The sequence below is a fragment of the Histoplasma capsulatum genome, genomic scaffold (assembly GCF_000149585.1).
Source record: "Histoplasma capsulatum NAm1 scaffold_4 genomic scaffold, whole genome shotgun sequence".
NCBI classification, from domain to species: domain Eukaryota; kingdom Fungi; phylum Ascomycota; class Eurotiomycetes; order Onygenales; family Ajellomycetaceae; genus Histoplasma; species Histoplasma mississippiense.
In genome coordinates, this window is record NW_001813979.1 from 249,970 (window position 1) to 276,591 (window position 26,622).

Here is a 26,622-nt window from a genome sequence, read left to right on the forward strand (position 1 = left end):
AAGCCGTTCTAAACAGTTCCGCCAATTGCCTCTAACTTTTACCCTCATCCATCAATTGAGTTCACGATGTTCTCTCTGAGAACTGCGCAGCCAGCGCAGGTGTGTAACTTTCCTTTCCCCCAATTCGATTCATTGCAATTCCATTCAATATATATAATTCACCTTTCTTATCACGATAACCAGCCCCCCGCTCAGATACCGTGCTAACTTTCCGTTGACGGCTCAAAGTCTCTTTTCCGCGCTGCGACGAATACTCACTCGACATCTCTCCCTCGCTCCGCAATTGCTGCTAGATGTATATGCCATTCCTTCCCTGTAAATCTAACTCTCCATCAGCAACGCTAACACCTTTCACCCAGCATTCGCTACCGTGCAATCGGACATCTTCAAGCCCACCAAATATGGCGGCAAATACACAGTTACGCTGATCCCAGGTATTTAAACATCATCCCTTCCTTCCCTGTTGTGAGGCTTGCCGATTTAGAAGGAAATTGCGAAGCTTGACCGAACAAGGCGTATTAACTGTTAACTTTGTTGTTTTTGAACTTCAGGCGACGGCATCGGCACGGAAGTAGCAGAATCAGTGAAAACAATTTTCAAAGCCGATAATGTACCAATTGAGTGGGAGCAGGTCGACGTTAGCGGGTTGGACGCCGGGAATAAACATTCGGAAGATTTGTTCAAAGAATCTATTGCCTCGCTGAAGCGCAACAAGCTCGGTCTCAAGGGTATCCTTCACACCCCAGTTGAGCGATCCGGCCATCAATCGTTCAATGTTGCCCTACGTCAGGAACTAGATATCTATGCGTCTATCGTTTTGATTAAGAACATTCCCGGCTACAAGACCAGACATGACAATGTCGACCTCTGCATTATCCGTGAAAATACCGAAGGCGAATATTCTGGCCTCGAGCATCAGTCTGTCAGTGGCGTCGTCGAATCTCTCAAGATAATTACTCGTGCCAAGTCAGAACGAATTGCCAAGTTTGCTTTTAGCTTTGCTCTGGCCAACAACCGCAAGAAGGTTACCTGCATCCACAAGGCCAACATCATGAAATTGGCCGACGGCCTTTTCCGCTCCACCTTCCATAAAGTTGCCGAAAGCTACCCCACTCTAGAAACGAATGATATGATTGTGGATAATGCATCTATGCAAGCGGTTGCTCGTCCTCAGCAGTTTGACGTCATGGTTATGCCTAACCTTTACGGAGGAATCCTCTCCAACGTTGGAGCTGCTCTCGTCGGGGGCCCCGGTATTGTACCTGGTTGCAACATGGGTCGCGATGTGGCTGTCTTCGAACCGGGATGTCGACACGTTGGACTTGATATTAAAGGCAAGGATCAAGCTAACCCCACAGCCTTGATTCTTTCTGGATCCATGCTCCTGCCCCACTTGGGGTCTCAATGAACATGGCCAAAAGAATCTCCCAAGGCAGTTTATGACGTGATCGGAGAAGGGTAAGTCTATCAAAGAAAGAAAGAAACCCCGATTTTTATACTTTATACTTTCTGCGCGGCCATCTGAGGCTCCCAATCAAACTGCTCCTGGATAAGCCTAGCATGTTTTGCCTTCACTCTTTTACTAACCCAACTGTTTTAAATCCAGCGTCACCCGCACGCGCGATATGGGTGGTCAAGCTTCCACCCATGAATTCACCCGTGCTGTCCTCGATAAGATGGAATCAGCTCTGTAAAAAGCCAGACTAAAAATATCCCCCTCCCGCTAAACCTAACGCGTCCAGCTATCCGTTCCTCCACCAACAGACTATTCAAAAGAAGCAAAAACCCAAGGCTGAACATTCCTTTCGATGGAGGAAAGCCAAAAATAATAAATTCGAGACTGCATAACGACACGAAACTCTGAAGCCCCGCACTTACTCCTCGCTCCTATACTACCAAAAAAGATAAGAAAGTCGAGAATGATTTCTCATTTTTTCACACCATGTATATTTTATTTGGTCTGTTACAAAAATCTTTTAGAATCTACAATTACACATGGGCTACTTTTGCTTGTCTTGTCCTGTATATCATTAGCAATTAGACATCTTTTCTCCACCTTTCCCATTCCGTTCACCGGAAACCCACCTCTCATCCCAACGCCCACACCTAACCCATCAATCACGCAGGGAATGGATCAGGAGGTGAGGTTAGAGTATATGGAACGAAACCCCTAAGTTGACTCCATGCTCAATATTTATGCCTTCTCTCCAAGTTTGTTCATTGTTCCCCTTCTCCCTTGTCGGCTTTGCCCTGTAGCACCCTTAGCACAACATATAAACTATATATGTCCAGTGGCATGACATTTGCCATTCACCAGCTTTATGTTTTAGTACTCTCTATTTCTTATGTGCATAGAAATTTTATCTATATCTGTCAAGTGTTCATGAGAACATCCTTTTCTTTAACATTTTCAATCTTTCCTTTTTCTCTATCCCCAAACACTAACAATCTCAGTTTTTCCCATTCTTTTATGAGATTAGAATGCTACCGTAAGATCGGCAAAACATGTTGACAAGTGGAAAAGGATAAATGTACCGTAGTGGATAGAATTAAAGCTTTATTCCTTCAATTTTAATGCGTATAATATTAATTCCTGTTGCTCACTGGCTGGAACTCATGTGATTTCATGTTCGGCTTTACAAGCTCCTGTTTCATCTCCAAGATCTAAAAATGTGTACTTCGATGTAGGCCTTTAAAGAAAAAACAAAAAGAATAAGAAACAAAAACAAAGAAGAACTTCACCATAAAATTAGAAATCTTAAATGTTATGTTATAAAGAAAAGAAATTGGACTCTGTCAAATGAAAATTCCGCTAATACACAAAATCTTAAATAGGCTCTCCCACTAATGAAATCAGTGTCGCCACCCATAAATAACGTGTATCTCCGCAGTATCACCATCAACACCATCTCCACATCTCCACATTTCCATCCATTCAATCGTGTTGTTTTATTTCTTTTATTCAGAACCCATTCCGGACAGGAAACCGATAAAAAGCTTAAAAGCTTTATCGGACTTTAACGTCCAGAGCCCCGGGATTCGAACACGTGAAGAGTATTAGTCGACTAAGGGGCGAGATGGTCTAGTTCCAAAGAGGAGGCGTAACATTAAACATGGAAAGGGAAAAAGGGAGGAATCCTACGTGGGAGGAATTGTTACCATTCCACTCTATCCTAGGTGGTTCCTTGATTGATTGATTTGTTCGCGGCATGGCACGGAAGAATTATTAAAAGAGATACGGTTTCAATTCAGTTTCGTTGTTTTCGCCTATTTACTTTGTCTGTTTGTTATTCTCCAAAGTGTCGGAAAATACTTGACTAGGTGCTCTTTTGTCTTGCTCATTTGATTGAGGTCGCCTCCCCTTTTTTTGTCGCTTGGGTTCGTCGTTTTTATTAGGTTTTATTTTGGTCGAGTCTTTGAAAGTAACTCAACACCCTGGACATTGGATATTCCTCCATCTGCGATGGCGAATGGGAAATGCGTCAAGTGGTTTGGAAACCCGAATTGTGCCGAACATAAATCCTTTGATAAGTTTTTGTTTTCCTTGGGCTGCGACGGGCGTGGTTAGAACTCCAACCACGCGGTGACATGTATATTTCGGTGAGAGGTTGGGAAAGGAATGATAAAGCGACACCTGTCTCATATTGGCCAGTGGTAGAAAACCTCGTAAGGGGCTGGCGTTCATGGAAATGAAAAGTACCGCTTTTGTTAGAGCCTTTTGCCATCCTCAGATGGACGAAGTTCCGATTCACTTTGCAACAAGCGAGAACGTGGCTATCCTTACTTTGGGGGAATTAGAATTCGAGGTTTGTGTGAGATATTTTTTCCACATGGCGTCGTCAGTTTCTGGGTGATCGGCCAAAGTACCTGATAGGAGGGGATTGAATAGCCACGCGAGCAGATCGACGTCCATAGCCCCCGGAAGTAACAGTACGGGGCTGTGTAAACCGAGCAGCGGTAAATAGAACAAACCAAGAGTAAGAGGTCAAATGCAATACGTCTCTTGCGACCAGTATATTTCGAGCTCGGCTTGACAATTTTGCCCTTGCGTTCCATCTGCTCCTTCTTCCTCATGATCCAAGCCTTGGTCCCCTTGACATGAGCTGGGTTCACGCCTCTCTTCCCGTGAGACTGAACCATGGCCTTCTTCCTCGCATCTAGAATATCAACATCGTCCATACCATCCACAACACCGGTTATGTCGCCTTGTAGACCACCCCCACCAACAGTCAGCACAAGATAGAGCTTGCTATTTTTCGTCCCCGGGTCATCTTCAAGAATACCAGCACCAAATCCAGCCTTCATAGCCGCGCCGCTAATCATACTCCTCTGCGCATCATTTTTGGGGTAAAACTGGCAAACCGCACGTGCCCCCCGACGCAAACTGGCGTATAATCCATCAAAGAATCTGCGCAATCGACCCTCAGGACTAACATCGCTAGAATCTGCATTGCACAGCCACTGAATGGCACTGATACTAATGGCCGCGTCAAATGTACCCGCGCGAAACGGGATTCCTTGGCCGATGTCTGCCAGGAAGAGGTCGCCCTCTACATCTCTCTGAAGAGCAATGTCTAGCATGGAGGGGGAGATGTCCAGGCCAACCCAGGTGTGGGGTCCACCCTCAGAAGGTGAGACGGCAGAGAGGATTTCACCTGATAAACCGGAGCCGCAGCCAATATCGAGGATGAGAGAGGGAGATTTGAGGTCGAGGAGTTCGAGGGCGCGGTTGGTCATGTCTGATTGAATGTTGCGGATTCGGGAGGAAGTAGTGTATTTGCGGGATTCGGAGTCATTGTAAAAGAGATCTGGGGGCCTGAATGTTTGTCCATGTTAGAGAATATGGTCGCGATAGTGGAAAAAGATTCCAATATTTAAGTATCGGGTTTTTGCAGACATACAGAGTGTCTTCTGGGCGGGACATTGTGGAATTGAAAGTTTGCGGAATCGATGATTTCTGGATACTCTGGCGAACAAAAGGATATTTATAATAAATACTAAGGTTTCTTTTGCTTTTCGGCTTCGTAATATTATCCTTTTCTTCAAATTGATAGATATCGGGGCAACTGGGATTCTCAAGCCGTTAGATAGTCTGAGTTGTCCGTGGGGTTGAAAAAGTGCTGAAAAGTTTTATTGTGGGAGAACGAAAAAATTGGTTGGACGTCAGTGTTTTCCTGATTGGGACAATCATCCTCGTTCCTCCGATGGGCTTTTTTCCAAGTATCATTCTACAAAACAGGATTCCAACACAAACAGCGTAATAATGACGGCCTGTCCGAATACATCTTCATTCTGCGCACGTCTCCTCGCACCATAGTTAAATGCAATACTCCCCTCCAGCGGCAGACCCAATTCTTCCGTCGCAGCCATGTGGATTCTGCCCTTGGTCGGATACCTAGGCTTAATCGTGGGATTCCTATTTCTCACCCTCGCCATAGGTAAATAATAAAGCGCCAGTTTGGAACAGAGACGTAACAAGCTAACAGACCATCCACAGCGTCGGGCCTCTACTATCTCTCTGAGCTTGTCGAAGAACACACCGTGCTCGCCCGCCGTCTCCTCTCACGTATGATATACTTCATAATAACACTGCATGTCCTCCTCTGGCTTGTCGACCAGCTCCCCTTCAGTCTCTGCACCCTCAGCATCATCTCCCACTTCATTTACGCTACCAATCTTCGCCACTTCCCCGTCGTCAAGCTCACAGACCCCATATTCATAACCTCGTGCCTCCTGGTCGGCCTCAACCACTGGCTTTGGTTCCGCTACTTCTCGAACCCAATATCAACCCAGTCATCCTCCATGCCCTGGTCCAAAGATGCGGATAGAAATAGCCGACAGCCTTACCACTACGGCTCGATGACGGACCTACCGTCGTTTACAGAAGTGGCGTCCTATTTCGGGCTGTGCGTGTGGCTGGTTCCATTCGCGCTGTTCGTCAGCCTGAGCGCGGGCGAGAATGTGCTGCCAAGTATGGGCTCTGAGTATGCGACTGGGGCCACAGCGGCGTCATCGCGGGCTGATCAGGACGGGAAACTGAAGAGCAAGGGTATGGCCAAAGCGTTGGTAGGTGGTGTGAGGGAGTGGATGGGAGATGCGGGTGAGCTCATGGGATTTTGGAGAGGAGAGAAGACGAGGACATTTTGATGGACTATGCCTTGTATTTTCCCCCCCCCTTCTTGAACTGTCTTGCCGATATTCATTTTGTGGGTGAAATTGTCATTGATTTTTCGTACTTGGCCGGCGTATGAAATATTTTTCCTCACTATTTTTAATTTCTTTCTCTTTCCTTGACGACCTATTTCAATATTATGTGTTTGAAAGGCACTGCATGGGAACTGACACTGTCCTGTGATGTTGTACATATTGTGATATCTACATAAATGGAGCTACCTGCCTGACAAGGTGTTTTCAGAGTACGAAACCTTGTCGGGAATGGGCCGTCGAAACAATGTGAGAGGGAACGCCATCGACCACGGCAGCCGAGCACATTGGATTGAATCAAGGCCGCATCAAACCGTACATACACATCGCCTTGGCTGCGATATACTCCTTGGCATCCAAATCTATCAGTCCCATTTCCCCGACAACCTTCCACTTCGCTCTTCAGGATAAGATCTAACTCGGAACCCTATTACTCAGCAAATGCCAGTCGTTTAAGCAGAAATCAAAGTACGGAGGAGACTAGGTCAGGGAAGCACAGTCGAGGGTGCGAAGACTGCTGGTAAGTTCACCCCATTTTTCCGTTTTGACTTTTCCAGCTGCAACGTACCTAGTAAAAATCAACCCATATACCGGAGGCCTAAGCTTTCTATTCATCTTTCTGCGAAGGCGTCATTGGAATGGGAACCAGGGACCGAAGTATGCTGGAGAGCACAAGGCAAGCGCATAGATGTATGTACAGCACAATACGACTGTAGGCTATCGTTGCCCGCTTAAAATATTCCGTTTCACTCCTATTGCTTCACCATATCCGAAGCCACGGTATGGGCACATTTCAAAATGAGTTTTCAATGAGGTGACCAACGTTGAATATATGCGCTCCGGCGGAATTGTGAATTCGAGTCCTAGATAGCCAAAGACATGGCACCAATGGTATGTATGTACTGGACATACAGATTCAGCCCGCAGGGCATTTGCAGGCTGTTAGCCCACCTCAAATGTTTATCCTGGCTTAATTTTCCCGGTTTTCGATCGTTCCCAAAGTTTCCCAAAGTTGTGATCCTCAATCATCCTCGTAGTTCGCAGTAGAAGGGTGCAGCGTGCTTGGATCTACACAGGGATAACCGACGATTGCTTCTGCGGTTCCTGGCTCTAATCCCCACAGTCGCACCGACCGGCAGTGTCTACAAACGATCTCTGGTTCGCAGATGGAGACCCACGAGAGTACCAGCTTTTTCGAAGACGGGGAGGGGGGCTGGAGATCGGGGGAACCCAAGCAAAAGGTCAATGGGGACCAGAGCGCCGAGCCCTAGCCCTAACCCTAACTGATTCTCGCATTTCTGTTTTGTTCCACCCGAGAGATCGTCGTTCTTTGCGGAATCGTGACGACGACGGGCAGAGGAGAATCTTTGAAATCATCGCGGATGAAACAACTGTCTGAACACGTTTTGTTTTGTTTCAGCCGTTGCAGCCAAGTGTCGACGCAGCAGGCGACTGCAGACTACGATGGTATATACCTGAGTTTTGCCCCATAGCGCCCGTCTTGGGCCGGATATTATTTTAGGTTCTGGGTTAACTGACTGCGTAAACCCAAAGGCCAGGGCTTCGAAAGTTCGAATCTGAATCTCCCAATGCGCTTCCGCCACGTCCGCTTAGGCCATGAACCCAGGGCCCAAAGCTCTCTTTAACGAATCTGCAACAATGGGAAGAATTGTCGACTCGAACGTGGCAGTTCGGCAGAAACTAGCGGGATTACCCTGCAAGGGGCACATTGTCTTGCATTTCCTGCTTCTTTGTGAAGTCCTAGGCAAGGCAATCATTGGGGTGGAAATTTCGGGTTAGTCCGCGCTGAATGAACGTGGAAATAGGAAACAAATTGATTTGCAGTGATTTCGGTAGAAAAGGATGCCGTTATTTTTTTTTTTTTCTTTTTTTCTTTTTTTTCAAACTTGAACCTCCCTGACAGCAATCCTCCCTAAAAAGAGGCAGAACTAATACCAGGCTTCATCGGGGACTTTTCCAAGTCCCAAGACATTGGCAATTATCTCTAGCCAAGAAATGTTCATGTCAACTCGATGTCCCTGCGAAACTTGCCTCCATTTACTTGGATGAAGCCTCCCTGAACAATCCCGACTACGAAACTTTCAGCTAAAAACTCCTGCTTGCCATGATTTGAAGGAGAAATTCTGCTTCGCATTTATCTGAACTAAAACTGCAGCCTGCAGCCAATGAGAGCCACTAGCCGCGTCAAGTACGGTACTGGTTGTCCCCACCAATGATAGTGCACCTGTTCCTGAATCTCGCTCCAATAATGTGCTAACGTTCAGTAAGGTTCCAGCCCTTCGAATGCGCTTTCATCATAAACGGTGGCATCCCGTCCAGGGAAAGAATCGAGAGTCGGGGCCAGGCCTGTGGAATCTTACCCCCTGCGAAATGTGGGTATTTCCAATGGTGCCATCCGCCCCCCGTGCTCTGATATTCTGAGACAAATCACTCTGCATGGTCATTATGTACAGTAAATTCAACAAGCCTCAAGGGTCTGGCGCTTACACCCAGGATGGCGCTATGTATAAAGACCACTCCACATCCGCCCGAATGGCGCTTCCTCACCATATTCCGTTTCTTCCCATTTCATCGCCTACAGCAGACCACACACTCCTTATATATTTCCAACTTCTGGTCACTGCGCTATTAAAAATTTACTTTCATTTTCTAACGCCGGCGTTCAAATATATATATATATATCCCACTGTCCTTCGCGAACATGCAACTAAAAGCCTCCCTCGCTCTCCTCGGAGTTCTTGCTGCCCTTGGTCTGGCCCAGCCCCATGGCCATCACCACCATCACGTCTCCAAGCGCGGTGACTGGACAGCCGTGCTGTCCGACGTCTTCACCACCACGGGCTTCGGTGGCCGCAGTACTGCTGGAACGGGCAGCATCGACACTTACTCAGGCAACGTCGGCAACCCCTGGGGCAGCAACATCATCGAAATTCCCGAAAAGGACGCCTCCAAATATAAATACGTCGTGAAGGTGAAGGGTCAGAACAGCGAACCGTGGCTCGTAGTCTTCTGGAACAAAATGGGCCCAGACGGCAAACTCGATGGTCACTACGGCCACAGCGCTCTGCGCTTCACCCTCAACCCGGGAGACATCAAGTACGTCGCCCTAGACGAGAACTCGCAGGGCGCTTTTGGCGCCTATCCTGGGAACCAACTGCCGAAGAACACCTGGGGTGGATATGCGTGCACATGGGGCGAATTCGACTTTGGCAGCTCTCCCAACGGCGGCTGGTCTGGCTTTGACGTTTCCGGCATCCAGGCACAGATGTCCAAAATGCCTCTCCAGGGCATGAAGATATGTCAGGTTGGAGGTGTTTGCTCAACTGTAACTTCGAGTGGAAACTTCGATAATGCCTATGCGGCCAAGGATCATGCTATTGGCGGCATTGGCGGCAATTTGGCTCCTGGCCCAGTCCGACTGGAGGTCACCATCGACTACAAGGGATAAAAACAGGAGCGAAACATACATCCTTGTTGATAAAACCCGATACCCGCGTCATTCATTTAATTTAATTTTGCCTTCATTCTTTTCTATTGTATATATTTTACCCGTCATTCTTTTTTTGGCTATGAACAGTGGGAGTCAATGGGAGGAATTCATTACTGCTCATATGGGTATAGGAGACACGGGCAGTAGGTATTTATTGACTGCGTATGCATGTTCGCGTCTCAAAAAAGAAGTTTTACAATTCAAGCTGCTTCCTTGGATTCAAGTGCTGAAAAGCAAGGGAAGGAAAATAAAATGTAAAATCCACTAATACTAGACGGTCATCCACTTGCTTACCAGTTGTAATGGCGCATATAATAGAGTCAGCTCCATTGCACCAGCTTGGTAATTTGGCAGCGAATGGTTCCAGTGGTATGAAAGATAAGTTAAGGTGAAGAAGAGTGGGTGTCTCAGATATTCTAATAAGGTCAACAGAATTACCTTTGGTATGTTTCCACGGGTTAAATCACCCTTAGTTGTATTAAAACAATATAAAATAAAATATAAGGACGAGAAAAGGCATCTGTAATTGATATCACTTTCTTTCTGTATTGTTTTTATCTCTCTTCAATAGCTTTACGCGATAGATATCAACTGGAAGCTAACGAAAGGCAGAGCACAAACAAAAAGAAAGGAAAATGAAGGCCTCTACGCTACTGACGATAGATATATAGAGGGTAAAATTTATTCTGAAAATAAAAAGAAATTTTGGAAAATAGAAAATATAATGATTAAGACGACAAAGAAGAGTAAACAATGAGCCTGCAAGAGTGAGCTACAGGAGAAAAGATAAACGAGGCAAATGAAAAAAAGAAAGCAAGCAACAAACTTAATATAAGGAGATATATAGAAGAAAAGGCCACCCAATCACCATTCACTGCTAACAAAAGAAGCAAAAGAAGGGCAAATAGATGAAACCCAAAGAAGAAAAAAGAAAAGGCCAGAAGACAATATCCTATACAATCCTCTCCGGCTCTCACCAATTGGTATCCTCATCGCTCCACGAGCCGATGGTACATTAAGCCAGATAAGAGAACCACACCACGAATATTAGAAGATTTGGAATGCTAAAAAGAATGAAAAATGAAACCAGATGAAAAGACCAAAATAAGAGGAAATGAATAAATTGGCAAAAAATGCACAGGGTATAAAGGTATAAAATAAAACCAGAAAAGTAGAAAGCAAGAGATGAAGGAAAAATAAAAAATAAAAGAAAGAGAAAGAAGAACCAGCGTGCGCATGGCTATGAAGGGGATGGGGTGGGGTACAAATCAACAACATCCAATCGTCCGTGTCGTTCCTCGTGTCCTCCATGATCAGATAATTTCGAAGTAAACAATTATCTGTGGGATAGACGGTAGGTTAGAAACATAGCATTAAATCATCCATGCATCGATCTGTTCATACACTAAAATTTCACACACACAACTATCTTGCTTCCTCTCCATTTCGTTCATGCGTTCTTTCTTTCGTATGTCTCCAACATAAAAAGAAAACCCAAAAAATGGAACCTATTTGCCCACCTCCATTTTGTTCCAGCCAGGAGTGGCGGTGGGTAAAGGGAAAAATGACCCAAAAAAAAGAGATAAATAGGGGAATTTATGACCACATAACGCAAAGCCAGGCGTGTGTGGGTATGTTGTCCATCCTAGCCAAACTTGGTTGGTCTTACCCTTGTCAAAGACATAAAAAGAAAAAAGGGTGAAGCGCCATCAATCGAACGCTGAGTCTTCGGAGACCATCGCTATTTCGCGTAAACGTAGTCAGTATTATGGAAAGATAGGTACTCTGATGTAGTGTTGCATCACCCAAACAAGGAACTTTCAAGGGCAACGGGGAAATGAGGAGGCAAGAAAAAAGAGGAAAAGGAAAGTCACGTACACCTCTCATCTCTCCCCTTCTGGCCCCCACCCAAATATGACACGCCGCTCTTCTTCCCCAAATTCATAAAGAGCAAATTACTCTCCCGCCGCTTCGCCTTGCTCGTTGCACTATTGTTAAAATTATTATTCCCGTTACCGTTACCATTACTGCCAGATGACGACGACGGTGTTGGTAGCAAACTACTCATGGAATTATACGGATCCGCACCTAGCATCTGCTGCTCATAGGTGGGCTGTATCGGTATAAAACCGGTGTTGTCGAATTTGTCGCGGGAGCGGTCGCGATCCCGCTGCTGCTCCCATTGCTGTTGGGTTGTCAGCGCCTGCGCATGCGCATGCTGAGCTTCCTGCGGCGTCAAATCTGACTTGTGACGATGCTGTGGTGCCGCCGACGAGGACAGTTGCGATTGCTGGAATGAAGACTGGTTATATGACGGCGTCGGCAGGTCAGAGAACATTTGATGTCGTGGTGATCGGATATCATCCGAGCTCAGCGGCTTGTTGTCGAGGAGTAGTTCGACAGGAGCAGCAGCGTGTATGGAAAAGTCCGACACGGATTCGCCGAAAATGCTTTCAAAGTCAGTAAGGAACATTGAGAAGACCGGGGCAGGGATGTTGAGGGTTGGCGCGAAGACAATGCCGACGTTGCGAACAGTCATTTTGTTTACATCCGAGTTGTTGATGATCTCGATTAGATATTGGGATAGGGCTTTGAGGATGGTTAGGTTAGGTCTTGGGAGGCGGTGGACTAGTCCGTTGAAGGCGGCTATTTTCTTCTGTTTGTCATCAAGATCTAATTTCGTCGTCAGCAAATGAAACATGATTGAAACCGAGCATATAAGCAAGAAAGGAGAGAGAGCTCACCAAGAACCCGAATAAAATCCAAATGCAAATCTCTAGTCAGCACCGTCGTCGGCAGCTCGCGCAGATACTGCTTAAACAAGGACGCAACAGCATGAACGTCATAATACGTATCCCCTTCCAAAAAGTCGAAATCGCCCTCCGTATTGAATTTCTCTTTAAGCGATCTAATCACCACATTTGAGCCGCTCAGGCGGAAGATTCCCTCTTCAAGCGCCGCATCCTTCGCCCGCAGGTAATCGATACACCGGTAAACCACTGCAGGAAGTCCAGTATTAAGACCTGGAACCCCGCAATATTCTACCGCCTCCGCGAGGGGCAACCCAAAGACCGCTCGGACAGGCTCTCGTCGCTCGATTGGGGAGTTGTTACTGCTAGCCTCGTGGCTCTGTATCTGATTGGCTAGATCAGCGGTTGTCGCAGCGCGAAAGCCCCAAATGGAGCGTTTCTTCTCCTTCGTGCTCATGGGTGGAGGGGCCTTATTGCCCCACGCTCCCACATCTTGGATCTTAACCCCGTTTGTAGGGCCGGAAATGCTCTTGAGCGATGGGGATTGCGGCATATTCTGATCCCATGGATGTTGATAGCCCGGCTCCGCCTGCGCTGCACCGCCCCCCCTACCTGGAGGTAGCACGCTACCGGGTGGTCCGCGGATGGGGGCTTCAGCGGCGACAACCTCGTCATAACTAAGAGAACGGAGTTTATCGCCGGATCCAGTTTCCTCAGGACTATCATTATCCTTATTACTCTTCCTTGAACTGCCAGGCAGTAGTCGAGTCTTTGATATCCCGTCCTGTTTCGAAACTTGGCGATGATGCTTGGAACCCTCCTCATCTGAATCTTGTTCAACATAACTCAAAAGTGCTTCAACCCACGAGTCCCTCTCCTCATCACTCTCAGCGCACAGCACATGGCGCACAAACGCTGTAGAATCCTTCTTCTTAGGCTCGAGAATGAGGAACGCATGACGATACTGATTATCCGATTCGTCATCCAACCGTGACGGCGACTGACTGCTATTTGTGGACTGAGACTGTTTGCCAATTTGTGCATGATGAATTTTGATGGTTCCCATATGTGGACCACTGGGTGATTCATAATACTTCAACTCTGGCCCGTCGAGGACGAAGTAGCGCGCTTTCCACCCGCCAAAGTTTTTTCCTCGCTTTGTCAGATACCCTTCAATCCTCAGCTTCCCGTCAGGCCCAACGGGGTAGGATTGTTTTCCGTTGAGGTCACCATTCACCAGGTTCGTCTCATCATCGCGTGGCTCAATGGCGTCCGCCGTCAGAAACTGGCATACCACCAACGCACCCGCCTCACCCATCCGCATCTCAAGTATAGCCTCAAAATAGCTATTCAAAGCCGCTCTGCGCGCATCGACTTTCGCAGGAGAATGACCGCTGAAGATAGACCGGTCAGGCAAGCGTCCAGTAAAGCTCGGCACGGCTTGTTTCAGTTGCTGATCCAACTGTGGCAAGGCTAGGATGACTTTCTCCACCCGCCATAGCTCCGCGCGATTAGCCCGCGAGAACACACTGAGGGTGAAAACAGGCTCTTCATCCGTAGGTTTAAGGCCTAAGTAGCTGTTACGTGATGGCCGCAAGCGCGACGAAGAAATCTTTGATATCAATAGAGGGTAGAGCGTTGGGAGGGAGCAGGAGATCAGGATACTGATCTGACACAAGGCCACGATATATGCGACTTTGAAGGCGTATGGTGAAGTAGGGCTGTCGATCTTGACGGAGGCATCGAAGGTAGGAATATCCTGCCTGGGCGCCTCGTTTTGAGTGGGAGAAGGAATGGCGAATTCAGCTGCTTTAGTTAGAGTGTTATGACCCGTAGCAGTAGAAGTAGAAGTAGTTGGGTCTGAAAAAGGAGGAGCGGGGAATTTTGTAGCTCGTGGTGACAGCGGAAGCCCGTTTCTCGGTGACGTGGGTGGCGACGCTAGATTACCCTGGCCGTCCTTCGGAAAACGGGGGAGCGGAGAGCCTAGCGGGCGATCTCCTGGCCGCGGGCTCAGTGGTAAACCAGGGCTCATTGGAGGAGACAAGGCGAGTTTATCCCTTTCAGACGACGCAGCTTCACTCCCCCGGGGACTCAACATTAACACGAGCGAATCAAGCGGAGGAATCTGCTGAGAAAGCCCAGGGGGCGGAGAGTGGGCAACAATGCGATTCCCCGCCGGACCCATTCCAGCAGCTCCTTGGGGCGGCTGGTGGTATTTTTGGACTCCCTCAGGTGGTTGCGCCAATTTCGACTTCATTCTATTAGATGCGCTGCGAGCCGCTTTCTCCTGGAATAGAAGCGCTTCACGTTGTCGATCGTCTTCTTCCCTAGTTTTTCTCCTTCCCCGATTCTCCATTCTGGGAATTCCGTCGGTATCCAAGTTGTCATCGTAATCCGAGTCATCCCCGACAGCTACATTTATTCGGTGAGATTGGACATGAACTCGTTCATTTTGGCTGAGATTTAACGGTGCAGGAGGCGGTCTTCTCAGAGGCGGTGGTGTCTGTTTCAGGTAATCAGGACCGCCGGTGCGCAAATTTGCAGGAGGTGCGGTACTCGAGGAGAGATCGGTTTTGTTAATTGCGTTGTTATTGTCACCTCTACTTCCTAACCCTTCAGCCGATTCTCCTTGTTTCTCATGCATTGATAGGTTGGTGGGGGAATCGCGGAGAGGATGGTGGTTGGTGTTGTTGTTACTCGTCAACAACGGCTCGGTTCGAACGCTGTCGCTAGGACTTGATGGATGGGAGCTTGGGTTGCCACCTCTGGTAAGCTGAGGGTCGGTATGCGAATGGGCGAGATGTGAGTCCGAAGGGAATATTGCAGGCTCATCTAGCGAGATTTGCATAGTTGTATCCGATGGCTTGGCGAGATCATGGCCAGACGTCGAACCTAGGTTTAGGTCAGTCAAAAGATCGCACTGCTGTTTTTTGTCCAAAAAAACAAAAACAAAATAAAAATAAAAATAAAAATAAAAATAAAAAGGAGGGGTTAGTTGGATATGTATTCCTACCCTTAGATGAATTGTTGTCTCCTTCAGTGGCAGGCTCACCACTTCCGTGCGCAGCCCCTTCAGCTATTGGTGGAGGGTTGGCCTGTAATTCTTTAAGTTTTTTCCTGTAACGATCCTTATCCTTCATTGCACGTTCGAGATCCTTATTCAAGCCGAGAACCATGGTGCGCTGCTTATCAACCAATCTCCACAACTGAGCATTTTGCGACGCGGCCTGCTGCTTATCCTTGAGTAGATGTATAATGACCGCCTCAGCGGAGCCTGCCGTAGAGATGAGATTAGCGATATCCTCCGGGGTGACATTATTCGCATCGAGTGAAGATTTATGCGAATGGGCGGAGGAAATAGACGAGATGGCTGAATCGATCGAAGAGGTGCGCGGCATCGTTCTGACACGATCTCCTACGGCAGATGACAGGGCCGGGTTGGATAGGGGCGGAGAAGGGGAGGCTGAATTGGCAGAGACAACACGACGGCCACCATTATTACTATTACTATTACTATTGTTATTGTTGTTGTTGTTGTTGTTGTTGTCGCTGTTATTATTATTGCTATTCATGGTGATGAGATGAGACGGATCAGACGCCTTTCGCAGCAGATCGTAAGAAGAGGACTTTGGCATATTCCCATTGGCACCCCGCACCTGCGACAAGCGGGTCAGTCGATCTGGGAGTGCGAGACAATGCTGCACTGCCTCTGGTAACTGGTTCAGACTGCGGGTCGCGGTGGATGACCGGGCAACGGCAGCGGCGGCGGCGGCGGTGGTGGTGGTGGTGGTAGGAGGGATAGGAAAGTTCGACACTCGAGTAAATGTTGAAGTGGATAGAGGAGAAACAGGAGGAGAAGGAGATCGCGGAGAGATGGGAGAAGTGCTAGATGAGTCGCCTGGACGAGATGGCCTGGGAGTGGATTTCGGCGAGGTAGCGACAGGCGAATCCTCCTGGTTCAAAGAAGGTGAACGAGGAAGCGCGGAACCATGAGGTTGAGAGGAGGAAGGGGGGAAAGATGGAGAAAGAGAGGATAAGTGAAGGCGGGACTTCGGGTCGTATAGTGTCGTTGTTGAGGACGCCTTGGTGGTGGTGGTGGTGCGGAAAGGAGAAAGGACGGGGGCTTGAGAGCGGAAGTTAACGGTGTGGTGATGGTTGAAATTGCGAGAATAAGACCTTGGATTATGATGACTACCAGGGGCAGGATTGTCTGTATTTCTTGTGTCGCTTGAGCTGGCGCTTGAGTTGGCGGCATCCGGGCGCTGGGCCAGATAATCCCTGGGGAACAGGGAGGCGGGTGTCAGGGGGGGAGAGGCGAGTTTGAAGGAGAGCGGATCTCCCTTTCCTCTCTGTTGCGGGTCAGCGGGGGATGGGGGGGAGTAAGGCGTGCAGGTGTAAGGAGTGTAAGGGGAATAGGCCTTGTAAGTAGCGGGGTGTTGTTGTTGTTGGTGGTGATGATGGTGGTGTTGGAGGTGGGATGTGTGAGGTTGGTGAGGCTGTTGGAGATGGTGAAGATGGTGAAGTTGTTGGTGTTGGCGCTGGCGCTGACTGAGGCTGTCCTCGCTGGGTTGCCGCCGAACCTGCGACATGGCTGCGAAAGGGGCCAGAGAATACTCGACGGAGTCGAAATAGTCGAAAAACAAGCCGCATGTACCCCAGACACGCTGCGATTAGCTGGGGAATTAGTTCTGCAACGCTGGGTCCGCCATGGATTTGATTGATTAATCTGCTTCCACGCCCACTCACCTCTTTACACTGCGTATATCAGTCAAGGAGTTGGAAATATTCATTCAATACTATTCAAATTCACTGTTCCCTCGAGCCAGAACCCAATATCCCCTCAATATGCACTCCCGACAAACAATTCAACACTACCACCACTCAGACTTCCTTGTCTCTCCAAACGGTGGGTGATCGTTGGATACGGCTGCAGAGCCCAGCGACCCTCTGAGAGCGACACGAGAGGAGGAACAGCCCACCAGACAGATGGATCAGAGGATAGCTGTTGCTGGCATGCCGCTGGGAAGGTAGCAATTGGCAGGACGGGTGTATAAATATCTGAAGATGAGAATGATGGATAGAAAAAGCGGCGGTGGCGGCAGCATCGGAGGAAGAAGAAGAAGAAGAAGAAGAAGAAGAGAAGAATACAAAGCCAGGAAGAATTCCAGAAGAATGACTCTTTTGAATTGAAAGAAGAATTGTAAGCAGTAAAACTGTCTAACTATACTATCTTTCTTTTTCTACGTATCTTTCGTTTTTACTGGTTGTATCTGCTGCTGATCATTTCCCTCCAGCAGACCAAATGGCAAACAAAGCATTGAGGATTATTATTATAGTACGAAGTACGGAGTACCTCTTTTTTAGTTGACTCTCACAGTTGTCAATGATTCATCATGACCAGAAGAGTAAAAAAAGAGAACATCAACATTGGATGATGAAGAAGCCTCCTCAACAGAAAAACATATCCAGACACCCAGAAACCATTCAGAGCACAGAGAATCGAGAGGAATTTGCAAGGATTCAGGACCAGGTACGGAGTACAATATGGCAATTTGCCCCCTTCATTCAAAAATTGCCGTCAGTGGGCTTTCCATATTATCATATCACTTGAATGATATGCTGGGTAAGTAAGTGAAGGTCGTGTCTATGATATAATTCTAGCAGCCAGAAACGCCGGGGTAATTTCTCAATCTTGTGGCAATCCCTGCACGCAGAATGGATTGCAGATACATTTTCCCACCCGAATAATTCTGCAGCCAGCCCTCACGGCTGTTGAATCACTAGTGGTTAACATATAGTCTTGGGGTGCTGCAGAGCATCCTATTTTCAGCGCTGTTTTAAGCCCATTCCTGGCCACACCACTTTGATGTCAATAACACACCTTACTTTACTCCGTACGTCTCGCATCAACAACTAGAGAGATCTTTCCCGTACATTCCTCGGAGACAGCAATAGCTGCAATGTCATATCCACAGATTATTGATGCTTAACCTCATTGCAGAATGATAATACTTTACTTCTCATAATATACTAGGGGCAGCCTGCCGCTATCACCCCCCTTCTGGGGGTGGGCAAACGAACCTCTAAGTCCCAGGGGATGAAAGGCATCATTAATTGCTTCATAGGGGTGGACAGCTCAGGCACAACACTCTATAGCAGGAGCTTCACGAAACATGCAGCTGGGCAGGACGGAGCGAACGTGCGAAGTCATATTGATATCATCACAGATATCATCACAGATATCATCAAATGGCAGACAGGCAGATAAGGCAGATGATTCAGGGGGAAGAATAGGGGCTATCTGAGCCAATTATGGACTAGTGTTGAGGAAGTCTCCACTGCATCAATCAAAATGGAGATTTTCCGATGGAAATCATTTAGATCAATCAGACGATTGTCAAAATTGTCTCTAAATCAATAAAATCATTGAGACTCAATCCACATTTTTGCAAGCATTGACATTCAATCATTGCAGTCACAAATTGTAGCAACTTTTGACCCCCTCTCAGAGCTTTGTATGATTCTTGATTCTTAGAGACTTCGCTTCACTCTAGCTTTCCCACCGCTTCTTCATCCCTCCTGGAAAGTAAGTTTTCACGAAGCCGACCATTGTTTCGGCGCCAGAGCTGCAGGCCCCGCTACTATTTCGAGTCTACTCCGTACGCCGACTCATAGCAGGACGCCGCCGAGGATCTTCATTTAATTACGTTGGCCCCGCGTGAAATAGCGATATGATCAGGTTTTGCTGTAGGGTAAAAAAATGAATAGTAACTACTAAGGAAAAAGGGCCCCATAATCCGCCAAAGTTCACAGTCTACTCCGTACAGAACACTGCTGTTGCTGATGATAGCCCACCATACCGTACCGTGCAACACATGCACATATCTTCGCCCTGCTGCCGTGTATACTGGTATATCCGGCTCACTGTCTCCTGATCTCCCTGAAATACAGCAAGGAATCTCCCTAGTCTCCAGCCTGCGACCCCGGGATCCTGGGAAATACGGCGTTGCAAAACTTCATTACTGAGTAGAGAGGTCGCCAATCTACAGATTATATATTGTCCAGTTCTTTTTCTCTTCCTCTTCCTCTTCCTGCACTGTGCTCAAGTTGCTCACACCATTCAGGACATTCAAAAATGTCGCGCTTCTGAAACCAATATCAAACACTTCACTCTTGCATCTCTTTCTCCGTGCCTTTTTCCTTTCCTTTTTTCTAAAAACATATATTTCCTCTCTTTGTCACCATCTTCTCTATTTCGTGCATTGCATGAATTAAAACTATTGCTTAAACTAATATATATGCATAGATTCGCATATCCCAACAGAGGGTAATGAAACATCCTGTTGAAACACAATTTCGGGAGAAAGAGCCTGACTAGAGGACCCTATCTGTTTTAAATTCGGTTCACAGATTCCAACTTCGAAAATGTCCAACAACTCAACATCTTCTGGGACACATGCAGCAGCCAACATTCGTCATTTGAATCTTCAAGTTGATGCATAAATGTTATGTGGAGATTCCAGGCTTTGCAATCTCGTGCACTAACTAACTAACCAACGAGAGCGGCTGGACATCAAATCTCTCAATAGTATGTTGAAAAAACAGCATATCCGATGGGAAAAACAGTGTTGAGGTATTGAGAGACTCCGAATACGAGTCCATTCAACGAGTCCTTCGCATCATATCATATCTGTGGAACGAAACATCATTGACGTGCTGAGGATTCAGGTTACAACACACATTTAGTTCCTGAAAGCAGGGCCGTGGGGATTACTTCGAAAATATGTAGCGGCATCCCATACAAACTCTCCTCGCATAAAGATTTGTCTCTTGAACTTTGCCGCACTGTGGATTCTCGGGTGGTTGTATTCACCTAGAGGAAGTATCACATGGAGACACTGGTTGGGCTGCCTGCAGCGAATTTTTGGACTACAGGCAAAAGAGGCATGTTCCGGATAGGATAATGCGCTGAGCAAGATGCTTTGATATCGAGATGGAGAAACATCTCATAGCACGACAGTACCAGTACCCGCCACACCCTCGCGGGCTATGAATTGGATGAATTAGATCCTCCTCGGACGCCAAAGAGTGTAAAACTCTACAGATGGCTGCTCTCGGCCATTGTTGTCCCTGAACACGGTAAGGCAAAAAATAAATTAGGAAGTCAGCGATGAGATACGAAATTCGTTACGATGTCTACCCAGAGAACAGAAGGGTTTATTCATGACGTTTGGTGGGACATCCCTTTCGCATTCGAAGTGAGCATCAACGATTCCGATCTCGAGCTAAACACAATTTCTCTATCCTAAACTGCGCCAAACATTCCACTGCCATGACCTCATTCAGAATAGAGCCGTTGGCTTGTACTCCTACGCCGCAGCAACAGCAACTACTCAAGGAATAACGGCCGCCACGACATTAGCTTCTTTCTCATATAACCAAGCCTGGGCTGTTCAAATATATCTATAAACAGCTTCCTTTCTCCAATTGCAGCGTGTTACACCTACATCTTATGGCCAACGGTTATGTGGCTACCACTAATAGATGCGCGGGAGAATGGTGAGCGGGAGGCAATGGTGATGGAAACTCCGCTGTCACATCAAAGGAACAAAGCGACGATGGCTACGTCTTAGAAGACTCTTCTGATGTGGAAACGGCAGTCGGAGATCTACAAGGATACGTGGGAGAGCGGATGGCATTTGTTAAACTGGAAAGGGAATGGAATGCGAGGTTCAAAATTCATACAGAGGTACCAATAAGAGGGGATGCCTGAGACCATACGGAGACATACGGCAGATCTGCCAGACAAAACTGCCTCGAGAAAAATCATGGAATGTCATTTCAAGTTGGATTTGCACATAGGGCTACCGGCATTGACCGTTTAACGATTGACGCTGGTTATTTATCACCGTAGAATTTTCATGTCCCGTCGCCTTTGTTTCCTATTATTACTTTCATGATTTACTTCCATGGCACATTTTGCACGTAGGCACCAATTGTAATGCCACAGCTTTACCCACTAAAGGTATGGATAAATTTGTGTACTCTTTGTTGTATCCTGCTCTAAATCCTGTCCCTGGTTAGTAGCTGGCAGCAGCGCTGCGAACGGATACATATATACCTAGATGGAACATCAAGTAGATTAATAAAATGGGCTGCAAGGACCGTTACCATTTTAGTATAGTATTTACTGATATCTGTATCCGTTTGATAGCGCTCAGATCAATTTTCAAATTTACTCTTGAATCCAGCATTGTTCAATCTGGCTTTCTTGCATATCCATTTTATAAGCCTCACATCAAAAGGGCCAGCCACCAAGACGAACATTAAGATGAGGTTCGATCTCTGGCGAAAGAATCAATGGAACATTAGATTCGACCTGTCTCACTAAGGTAGGAACAGATAGCGCAAAAATATTTGCCTCTTCAGGGAATTTCATGTTTCCTTTCCCTTTTCCTTTGTCCCCTCCATTCTGGTTGCCAACGTAGCCAGGTATGAAAATCACCATGTCTCATCTGGTCGTGGCAGGAGAACAATAACGTTTCGACGTGAATGTCATGTCGTAAAGCAAAAATTTCATCATAGAAAAGAGGAAGAGAAAAGGACAAGCCAAAAGGGAAGAGAAAATTAATACAAAGGGTTTATTGGGGCTATGTAGGAAAAAGAGGGACGGGTTTAAAAGGGAATCGGGGCGATCATTAGGGTTGGTATTTGATTACTTTCCATTACTTTCCCGTTCGACATTTTCTTGTGAAAAATATTTGTCCAAAAAGGACAGGCATGAGTTAGGCTAAATAAGAATGGAACTTTGACCGATTGATCAAAATGTAAGGAAATTAGAGAAATGAAAATAAAAGAAATGAGGAACAAAGGTCAAGGGTGACTGAAGACCGACGATCGATTCCATTTCCACCTCCTGAAAAGTTCGTTCAAAAGATGGAGGATGCATTGCCTGACTGCTCCTTGATCCCCTTTTTACCTATTCGCTCAGAATTTTTCCCGATGGCTAACAAAAGCCGAGGACATATCTGGTAGGCGATTAATTAGCCGTGAGTTTCTTGGACCGTTTAGCCTATTGCTGACGAAATAAGGGGGCGTGTTTTACCTTGCATCTAGGAACTGCATCTAATAGTCACCCTTGGTATCGTACCCCTTGGACTCATTGTCATTTTTTTCATTTTTTCCATCATCCTTCTTTCCGTCGTCCTTCCCGGCACCGTATTTTCCATCGTAGCCCTTTCCGTCGTCATATTTCCCCTCGGGGTACTTTCCACCGTCGTGTTTCTTTGGTTCGCACTTACTGGTGACCGTTTGCACTTTGACGATAGTGGTCGGCACAGGCACGGGTTTTCCTGGAACGGTGATGGTCTGGAAATGCGTGACCGGCTTTTCATGGACAGCAGTCTTAGTAACGATGACCTCCTTGACAGCAGTAATAGTCACGGCCTGCGTGTGGACAACAGTCACTGGCTTGTAGTCGGTAATCGTTACAGGCTTGGGATAATCCGTTATCGTCATGGTCTTCCACTGGGTGACGGGATGGTTGACAGTCACGAACTTGGTGATCTCTTTGAACTCGGTGACTGGTTTGTATGCCGTTTTATACTCGGTAACTGTGACGGTTTTGATCTCCTTTTCCGGGTAGTGGTCACCTCCGGGAATAGGATTCGCAGCAGCAAGGCTAGATGGAAGTCAGAATCTTGGAATGTGCAGGAAATGGGAATTACATACCTAGCACCTAGAATGGCGATGTGAACCATATGACTGATGCAAACCATTTTGAATGCGTGGCTATCTCAAAAATATGCGGATGACTATTTGAAGATGAAAGAGGCGAGAGGAGATGATTACAAAAGGGTGGTTTGCTTTCTTGATAGGTGATCAGATCGATGATCGAGCCCGGTGATAACTTGAAGAAAAAAGAGAGCTAATAGGGTGATTATGCTACTCTTTATATAGAGTGGGCTGCAGCCAATGCTTGCTCTTAAAAAGCTCAGACGTAACGACACAGCCATATCTGGACGCATATTTACTGTAACAGTTGCTGAGGAACACGACTGCCCAATGTTGATGTCAACTGAGCCTGATTCATGTTATACACAGAGATAGGATTGTGTTCAAATTCTCACTTGCGTTGAACAGAAGTGGATAATATAGTGGTTAATGGCCTGGTACAATGATAATATTTTCAACCCTGGCAGTCATTAGAAACGCTGTATAGTATGACATGACTCTCAATAGTAAAACTTTAATGCCTAGCAAGAGAGCAGTCTTGGTCTTGGGAGAAAATAATAGTCGATCACAAGTATAGTGCCCAAAATGTTTTGTTTAGCCAGCCCCTTATCCTCTTAGAACACTTCAGAGTTGGGAATCTTGGGAAGCATCTCCTAATGCACAAATAGATCACTCAAAGGCGGTGAGGCTTGTTGTGTCTGTCAACTTCATATGATGGGGTTATTTGTTGACTAGCCTTGTGAACAGAGATCAGCCGGTATCTCTCATGTTCAAAATAGAGCACTTTGAGCACAAGTGAAACCCAGTAGGAGGGTTCTAGAACAGACAGTTAAAGTGGATGATCATTATTCCAAATATCCCTTGTGCAGCTTCAAATAATTTTGGGAAAAACACATCTCCGCTCGATCAACAGCAGAGAAGCGAGGACATTTAACATCTTACAAAGTTTAAAGAGAACAAGTAGGATCCAGTTGAGCCCTAGTCTCAGAAACGTGATTATTCTCCACATCAAAGAACAAACGCACGAATGATAGTGCTACCTACTGGGAGCTGAGTACATGAACTTGGGACTTCGAACACTGGGAGGAGTACAATGGTCTAATATTCGGAATGAAACTGACTCAGTGCGAGACCGGAGAGGGTTCTCATGTGGAATAGATTTTAACAGTTGGTAATAAAAGATGAAATAGCCACTGAGATCCAGTGCGGTCGGCTGGCTGAATCTGGATGCACTCGATAATGTCAAAAGCCAAGAAACGCAGAGGCAGAGGGAGCAATGTCGACGTATGTCCTGTCACAAGATCTCCCGATAGACTGTCGGTAAAGTCGATGTTTATGATTACCGTCTCCTGGTAGATGTGTTCAGTATAACCTTTCATGTTCAACTACTTCCGGGCACTTACATTGAGACCACAGAGTCCACAAATAGATATGGAGTCGATGAGGGCACCGGAAGTGGCTGGTGGTTACAAAACGTGGAAAACAAATGTTCACAAGAGAAAGTTGCCAGCGAAGCGAGATGCAACACCAGTCATTCAAAACCAGCTTGCCAGCTCTGATGGAAATGGCCGTGTTCATAACAAACGAGAGACCATCGTCGATTGTTTTTGGCGAATACATGTATTAAAAATTGTTGACAACGGCAGGTGGAAGAAAAAGGAGGTCGGGCTGACTAAGGATAGTTGTAGGTTGGATCGAGCCCTAATTGCTGTTGAAATGGCTTGGGTGATTCGTACTTTCTATACCAGCACGGTGCTGCTGGTGGTGGTTGAGCTCTTTTGCCCTAGGGGCCTAATAATTGCTAACTAATTCGCAAAAAGGAATGACAAAACATGCTGCTACAGCCTCAGCTTGCGAAGGGGATTCTGCATTGCTTTATCTTATTATAGATCTACATGTACTGTACATATATATGTACAGTAATATGCGAGAGAGTAGAGTGAGTGGCGGATGCTTTGTCTCTGTCACAAGTGCGAGAATGCCATCTCGAATCCACAGAGCAATTCTGAAGCTAGAGTCAGGGGCCTCCGTCGAGTAGGTCAGGAGAGGAATCATATAATGGTAGAGTATCTACCCGCCTTATAGTTCATTGGATAGTTAACGGGGAAATATCCATGTTACACCTGAAGATGTCCGCGTGATATCACCGCTGCACATTTCCACTTCGAAAAAATCTCCCCTGATGCATCCATACACAGTCATGCACGACAGTACTTAGGGCTCTTTTGGAAAAATTTGAAATCGGACCACCTTTGGTTGTTATTTACTATACGATCCTGTGTTTCTGGGAGACCTGCTGTCAATCCTTCAGGCTAGAACTCCGAATAATCTGGGGATGATGATGATATACATCCCACTGTATATCACCTGGCAGTTCTGGGGTGTGCTTTAACGACCTATATTCAATTTTTTAAGATGACCATTTGCGATCAGCGCATCTTTCGCAGCCAATTTCGAGCACCTCTCCTTGCCATACTGGGAGAGCATGCAAGGCTTCTTTCATCGTTACAGCTTCAGTAATAGACTTGGATAATGGAGGACAAGAAAATTTCAGGAATGATTGGACGACAAAGTGATTGGTAGTAGAGTATGAAAACACCCTGTTCAACAGGAGATAAATGTCACATTTTGACAACAAAATACTAGTATGAGACAGAACATTCGAACCCCTGGATCGGATTAAAGGCAGTTGAAAGTGTTGGGGAATGCAATATACTGTACATACCATCTATAAATCCACCCATCTGTGAAGATCAATCCATGTCTGATAGCTTATAATTAAACCGTAGACGCTGGAGTAGAAGTTTCCGAGACGTTGCAGGCGCAGATGTGAGTGCTCGTGTGATTCATTCACATGCAATATAAATATATAGATATATATTTGAACGGAAGCAGCAGGTACTGACCGGCTCCGCCACCTCACCTGCAAGATTCCTCCCGAGGATAGCAGTAATAACAGCACCAAAAAAGGTGCATGAAGAGGTAGTTGATAATAAAAAGTAATATGTTATCCACGCAATAGCTATGTACTGTATACGTCCCTTCGCCGCTCTGTTCTTTTCCATTTTATCCACCGGGATTTAGTCTCAGCAAAAAGAAAAAACAAGAAAAAAGATCAATCAGAGAAAGAGATAGATGTTAGGGATATATGGATATAGAGAATTCTAGAGTGGAGGATGCGGTTAGGGAGAAACCGAGAAATCGAAAAATTAAAGAAATAAATAATATGGAACATCAGAAACAACGATAACAAGGAGCAAGCACTTGTAACAAGCCGCACGTACAACCGCACATGAATAGGGAATCAAATAGTGCATACCGCGTTAACTTTAAGTCATGAACACCGAAGCGAAAAGATGACAAGGAAACAAGCAATATAATTATAAATAAAGATTGAAAGGGAATTCCTTTTCCGTAGAACTC

At 46.4% G+C, this 26,622-nt stretch overlaps 6 protein-coding genes across 6 annotated transcripts; 3 read left to right on the plus strand and 3 right to left on the minus strand.

Moving 5' to 3' along the window:
• Positions 1-66: 66 nt before the first annotated feature.
• Positions 67-1,408, plus strand: HCAG_04093 (isocitrate dehydrogenase subunit 1, mitochondrial precursor; the record flags this gene model as incomplete). Its single annotated transcript, XM_001540203.1, has 4 exons — positions 67-99; positions 229-295; positions 360-434; positions 552-1,408. The coding sequence occupies 4 exons, from the start codon at positions 67-69 to the stop codon at positions 1,406-1,408; spliced, it is 1,032 nt and encodes a 343-aa protein (XP_001540253.1).
• A 2,300-nt stretch (positions 1,409-3,708) lies between these two features.
• HCAG_04094 (hypothetical protein) lies at positions 3,709-4,924 on the minus strand (the record flags this gene model as incomplete). Its single annotated transcript, XM_001540204.1, has 3 exons — positions 3,709-3,774; positions 3,973-4,816; positions 4,902-4,924. The coding sequence occupies 3 exons, from the start codon at positions 4,922-4,924 to the stop codon at positions 3,709-3,711; spliced, it is 933 nt and encodes a 310-aa protein (XP_001540254.1).
• Positions 4,925-5,368: 444 nt separating this feature from the next.
• HCAG_04095 (predicted protein) lies at positions 5,369-6,147 on the plus strand (the record flags this gene model as incomplete). Its single annotated transcript, XM_001540205.1, has 2 exons — positions 5,369-5,438; positions 5,498-6,147. The coding sequence occupies 2 exons, from the start codon at positions 5,369-5,371 to the stop codon at positions 6,145-6,147; spliced, it is 720 nt and encodes a 239-aa protein (XP_001540255.1).
• A 2,779-nt stretch (positions 6,148-8,926) lies between these two features.
• Positions 8,927-9,673, plus strand: HCAG_04096 (allergen Asp f 4; the record flags this gene model as incomplete). The annotated part of the gene is made up of 1 exon (XM_001540206.1): positions 8,927-9,673. The coding sequence occupies one exon, from the start codon at positions 8,927-8,929 to the stop codon at positions 9,671-9,673; it is 747 nt and encodes a 248-aa protein (XP_001540256.1).
• Positions 9,674-11,424: 1,751 nt separating this feature from the next.
• On the minus strand, positions 11,425-17,054 carry HCAG_04097 (conserved hypothetical protein; the record flags this gene model as incomplete). Its single annotated transcript, XM_001540207.1, has 5 exons — positions 11,425-11,456; positions 11,594-12,388; positions 12,460-15,357; positions 15,479-16,814; positions 17,046-17,054. 5 exons carry the CDS (start codon positions 17,052-17,054, stop codon positions 11,425-11,427), a joined length of 5,070 nt encoding a protein of 1,689 aa, XP_001540257.1.
• A 5,536-nt stretch (positions 17,055-22,590) lies between these two features.
• HCAG_04098 (predicted protein) lies at positions 22,591-23,243 on the minus strand (the record flags this gene model as incomplete). Its single annotated transcript, XM_001540208.1, has 2 exons — positions 22,591-23,146; positions 23,197-23,243. The coding sequence occupies 2 exons, from the start codon at positions 23,241-23,243 to the stop codon at positions 22,591-22,593; spliced, it is 603 nt and encodes a 200-aa protein (XP_001540258.1).
• Between the last annotated feature and the right edge of the window lie 3,379 nt (positions 23,244-26,622).